General features: G+C 40.6%; 1 protein-coding gene across 1 annotated transcript in view; it reads right to left on the reverse strand.

The window, feature by feature from the left end:
- The window catches only part of ITGB6 (integrin subunit beta 6), a 76,059-nt gene extending 70,350 nt beyond the window's left edge, over window positions 1-5,709 (reverse strand). The window contains exons 1-2 of the mRNA XM_075318827.1: window positions 5,647-5,709; window positions 5,449-5,525 (exon numbers count right to left, since the gene is read on the reverse strand). Coding sequence (XP_075174942.1) covers window positions 5,449-5,509 — 61 coding nt within the window. The 5' untranslated portion in view covers window positions 5,510-5,525; window positions 5,647-5,709. The remainder of the gene's footprint in view (window positions 1-5,448; window positions 5,526-5,646) is intronic.
- Window positions 5,710-6,000: the final 291 nt, after the last annotated feature.

The following is a 6,000-nucleotide window of genomic DNA, read 5'->3' on the forward strand; positions in this document are numbered from 1 at the left end:
TGGGAGGTAAGCATGCAGTGTCTTTATTTTATGATGGGCAGTGAAGCATCTATGATGGGTTGTCTTAGTCGTTGCGCTCCATGGCATCTGCTGTCTATTACTCTTTATAGTTGGCTGTGCTCAGACTTTAGGGTTCCCAGACGCCCAAATCAGTGAATCAGAGCTCATCTTTGACTTTTACTCTATCCTAGATTGAACGAAATAAGGTACAAATTGATTTAATCTTTATATCTCGATTCCGATTTATTCACTGGCCGTGATTTCTACAGCCCACCCACTATACAGACATTATACATGTATGTTGTATCCACGTTCTGACAGTTTTATTATTTACTTCCTCTACATGACAAAAAAGTCCATCTGTAAATCCAGGCTAGTGTTGAATTTCCCGGTTTCTGCCCTTTAAGTTTAATTATCATTTTCATATTAAGGCTACTTTCACACCTCCGGTTTCTGCAATGCGGCACAATACGGCGCTCTGCAGAAAAACCGCAACCGTTTTTTTTGACGCCGGTTGCGTTTTTTTTTGCATAGACTTACATTAGTGCCGTATTGTGCCGCAGGGGCTTGCGTTCGGTCCGGTTTTTGCCGCATGCGGCAGATTTAGCCGATGCCGCGGCCGGATAGAACGTTCCCTGCAACGTTTTTTGCTCCGGCAAAAATAGCCGCATCGCGCCGCATCCGGCCGCTGCGGCGCATTTTCAATGCATGCCTATGGACGCCGGATGCGGCGCGATGCGGAAAAAAACGCATCCGGCCGCCGCATGCGCTTTTTTCCACTGCGCATGCTCAGTAGCCTGCCGCAACCGGAAAAAAAAGGACTGGCCGCATGTAAAAACTTATGCAAAGGATGCGGTGTTTTCGCCGCATCCGTTGCATAGGTTTCACAGCCGGATTGAGCCGCACGGCTCAAACCGGATGTGTGAAAGTAGCCTAACAATGCAAAAATATTTGGGGGGGTGCGGGGCATCTACATACGGCACTGTATGGTACGGTATTATGCAGCAAATGTATGGCACATTTTTTAATCAGTGTATGGCATTAGTTTATTTAGACCAATTTGTGGTTCTATTATTTGGGCATGATTATTTAATCAATCTACTATGTAATGGCACTCGTATATGACCAATTTAAGGCACAGTAGTGTGGGTGGGGTTATACACAGCTCTGCATTCTATTACGTCACCACCGGAGTCCGCTCCAGCGACTTCTGCTCCCATTGCCAGGCGATGCCGTGTTCCTGCCGTGGATAGTGCTGGTGATGGGAGAGGAGTCGATGCCAGCGGCACCGGTGGGCGCAGGCTCCGATCATCCACTGGGCTTGGGTTATCTTGGGATCTGCAGTACCACTGGCTGACTGTGGATGGCGTGTGTCTTCCAGCTGAAGTTGCCAGCCACAGCCAATGGGAAGACATCACACCCTTCTTAGTTCCCCTCCTGTCTACTGACCTCTGCCAGAGTTAGTTCTGATTTCCTGGCTCCTGGTCCGCCCTATTCTGTTTTGTGATTCCTGTGTGCTGACTTCTGTGTGTTTTCTGACTACCCTTCTGCCTGCTGTTTTTGTACCTCGCTGCCCTATCCGGATTTGACCTCTGCTACATTTTCTGATTATGTCCTTGCCTGCCGATTCTGTCCCTGTTCTGCTATTCCTGGTTTGACCCTGCCTGATGACTACTCTCATCGGACTGCAGCCTTCCACAGGTAGTGATCTCCAGGGCCCTGGGTAATTCCAAATCCCTGTATAGGGGTTAAAGGGTTTCAGGGTTCTGTGGGTCCTGCTTGGTGAGTGGCTTCCCTCTAGCCTGTCCATTACATCCCATCTGAGTCTGTTGATCCAGGCAGGCGTTACACATTCCAAGCTCTGCTAGATCTGCAGCAGAGAAAACTCAGATTCTATCATAACTGCTGTACCCAGTAAACTAAGTGACATATCACTGGAATTGGGGTCTCTGTCTCTACCTGTTATGATGTGACTGTAGGATAGCGAGGGACAGGGGGCTCCTATACTGTCCCTCACGCTAGGGGACCCTAGGCTTTCCATAAACTCCAGATTGTCCCTGATGGTGGAGATGCCGGAGTTTGATGCCTGGCTATTCTCCTGATCAGAACTAATCTGTCCCCTCCCCACTTTGAGAAGGAAGGGACAAGAGGTAACAGATAAAAACAGACAAGGAAAAAATAAAACTCAGACACACTCCAAACTCACAGGAACAAACAGTAAGAGACTAAGGAGAAAAGCAATAGAAGGAAGGCAGCAACAAAAAGGACAACAAGAGTTAACACCACAACTACTCACAGCAACAAAGTACTACAGTCACCAGTAAGTCTGCATCACAACACCTCACCAGACTAGTATAGAGAAGCTATAGCTGGCATTAAAGGAAGTGTCCAACCAGCATATATAGGAAAGTAGTGAATGTGACTGGCTCCCCCACAGCATGTGATCAAAGGAGACTAACAAGCAGCCCAGCACAGCTTAACTCTTGCTATGAACTACAGGTCTGTGGGTCAACGCCCAAGTCTGCCTGCCCTGATCACAAACATCAGAGAAGTTAGGAGGCAGAATGCCAGAATCTGTAGTCTCCACAAAATCTGACACCACCATCACAGCCGACGATGTTTGTAAATACCTCCTTGTGACACTACCTCATTCTGCTGTCAAATTCCATAGGAAAAACCTACTGACAGATTCCCTTTAATCACTGTATGGCACTAGTGTAGGACCAATTTTTGGGCACTGTAATAGAAAATTTGTTGGCGCTAGTGTATGACAAATTTAAGACTACTACTATTTAATGAGTCTATGGCACTATCATTAAATAACTGTATGAGACTAGTATATGACCAATTTAAGGTTCTACTATTTGGGCACTATTATTTATTCACTGTATGATACTACTATATTGCAAATTTATGGCTTAATAATTTATGAGATATCAGTGCACTTTTTGCAGAATTATGGAATGCACATAGTAATATTGGGCGAGGAGCAGATGAACGGGTTAGGAATAAACCCTGAAGTAGTCTAAGGAAATTCATTATGCATCAGTGTTTGGCACTATTATTTATTCACAGTATGACTATTATATAACCGCTTTGTGGCTCCATTATTTAGGTACTGTATTGTTAGCCTATGACAGTATTGTTTGAGTATTGTTGATCACTACTTTGTTGTGACTATTTAGCAGTATTATTTGGATAGTACAAAGAACAATTACTTGGATACTGCTTCTTTCTGTTATTTGCAGATTGTTTTGCACTGTTATTTGGGCAGTAAGTGGCACTACTGTACTACTGTGGCACATATTACAGAACGATATAAATAAATATATATATATATATATATATATATATATGTGTGTGTGTGTGTATGTGAATATCAATATACAGTATATGTGTGTATAACTAATATGTACACTACAGTTCAAACGTTTTCCATTTTGAGTTTAATGGAACCAACAAATGTAATGCTCCAGATTCTCAGCTAGCTCAAAGGAAGGTCAGTTTTATAGCTTCTCTCTAGTCAGCAAAACTGTTTTCAGCTGTGCTAACATACCTGCACAAGGGTTTTCAAGGGATTTCTAAATATCCATTAGGCTACTTTCACGCATCCGGTTTTTGCTCTGCGGCACAATACGGCACTCTGCAGAAAAACCGCAACCGTTTTTTTTGCCGCCGGTTGAGGTTTTTTTGCATAGACTTACATTAGTGCCGTATTGTGCCGCATGGGCTTGCGTTCGGTCCGGTTTTTGCCGCATGCAACAGATTTAGCCAATGCCGCGGCCGGATGGAACGTTGCCTGCAACGTTTTTTGCTCCGGCAAAAAAAACCGCATCGCCCCGCATCCGGCCGCTGCGGCGCATTTTCAATGCATGCCTATGGACGCCGGATGCGGTGCGATGCGGAAAAACCCGCACCCGGCTGCCGCATGCGGTTTCTTCCACTGCGCATGCTCAGTAGCATGCCGCAACCGGAAAAAAACGGACGGGCCGCATGTAAAAACTTATGCAAAGGATGCGGTGTTTTTGCCGCATCCGTTGCATAGGTTTCACAGCCGGATTGAGCCACACAGCTCAAACCGGATGTGTGAAAGTAGGCTTAGTTGTCTAACACAGTTAGCAAACACAATGTACCATTTGAACACTGGAGTGGTGGTTGTTGGAAATGGGCCTCTATACACCTATGTAGATATTGCATTAAAAACCAGACGTTTGCAGCTAGAATAGTCATTTACCACATTAACAATGTATAGAGGGGATTTCTGTTTAATTTTATGTTAGCTTCATTGAAAAAAAAATGTGCTTTTCTTTCAAAAAAATAAGGAAATATCTAAGTGATCCTAAACTTTTGAACTGTAGTGTGTGTGTGTGTGTGTGTGTGTGTGTATATATAGATACAGGATATACACACACGCACACACTGACAACTTGCCATCGGTTTTGAACTTCATCTTTATAGTAGCACCTGTATATTGATACATTTTCCTCCACACTTCATTGCCAACCCTGTGACCGCATGTAATCCTGTACAGCAAAATACGTTCAATATTTACTTTCTGTATTCTATACAACATCTGGAACAGGAACCCTTGTGGTTTTTTTGGGGTGGGCAGGAACCACATTTGATACAGAGCAGTTTTCTAAAATATTATCAATTACATTATGCTAAAAAATCAGTTACAAGTTGCAACAAAGTGAAAGTTTCCATGTGCAGTTTCATTGTATCTACTTTTTGTGACAATCGGAGGCTCAATCACCCAGAACTGAGGGTTTTTTTACCCTACTCCTGATTCATAGACTAGCATATTTGTAATCATCCATTGAGATAGATGTACTATTGGCGCTGATGTAGCAGTGTTGATATTTTTATATATACATATACATATATATATATATATATATAGAGAGAGAGAGAGAGAGAGAGAGAGAGATGTATATAGATATACATTATATATATATATATATATATATATATATAGATAGATAGATAGATAAAAAAATATATTTATATTTGTATATAAATATATATATACACACAAATAAATATAAATATATATATATATTTATATTTGTATATAAATATATATTTATATATAAATATATATATACACATATTTATATTTGTATATAAATATATATATACATATATATATTTATATTTTATATATATATATATATACATATATATATATATATATTTTTATATATATATATATATATATATACATATATATATATATATATATATATATACATATATATATACATATATATATATTATATATATATATATATATATATATATATATATATATATATATATATATATATTTGAACCTACTGGCCTACGTAAGGAGAAGAAAAGACATCCTGATATCGACACTGCTACATCAACCTCCGCTACTATAACACTCCAGCATAGTGACTTAATAGTTAACCCCAGTCTTACCTTGGACGTGAGTTTTTCCATGCAGAATTAAAGTTAGGAGCCAAATCAATTCAATCCCCATTCGTTTTTACTTCAGGCTGTATAAATATATGGAAAAAAAAATTACAAAATAAAAAGGAAAAAAAAAGATTTAAATTGTTTAAATGTTGCAAAGGAAATTGTTGAAGTATACGCTGGCTACTAAATGACATTACTCACATTCCTTGTATGAGAAAATAAAAAGGGCTTAAGAAAACAGGTTGAATGAGCTAAGAATGGAAGTTTACAAGGAATGAAAGTTTCCAAGCAGGTAGGAACACCTTTCAACTTGGATGGCTCCACTTCCTTGTTTTCCTTATAAGGAATCCAGGTACACTACCTTAAGAAGGTGGGGACGCCCGGCAGGTAACAGGACATTCTCACGGTCCTAAAGTCTACATGTGCTTCCTCAACCTGCCCCTTGGCACAGTCTTAGGACTACAGCTCACATTTCAATCAGTACAGTCAAAACTTTGTTCTTGCACTTTCATCTGCACAATCCGGGTAGGAATGCGGCTTTTCTCGTCTGCAAAG

Source organism: Anomaloglossus baeobatrachus, chromosome 7 (genome assembly GCF_048569485.1).
Source record: "Anomaloglossus baeobatrachus isolate aAnoBae1 chromosome 7, aAnoBae1.hap1, whole genome shotgun sequence".
Taxonomy (NCBI): Eukaryota; Metazoa; Chordata; class Amphibia; order Anura; family Aromobatidae; genus Anomaloglossus; species Anomaloglossus baeobatrachus.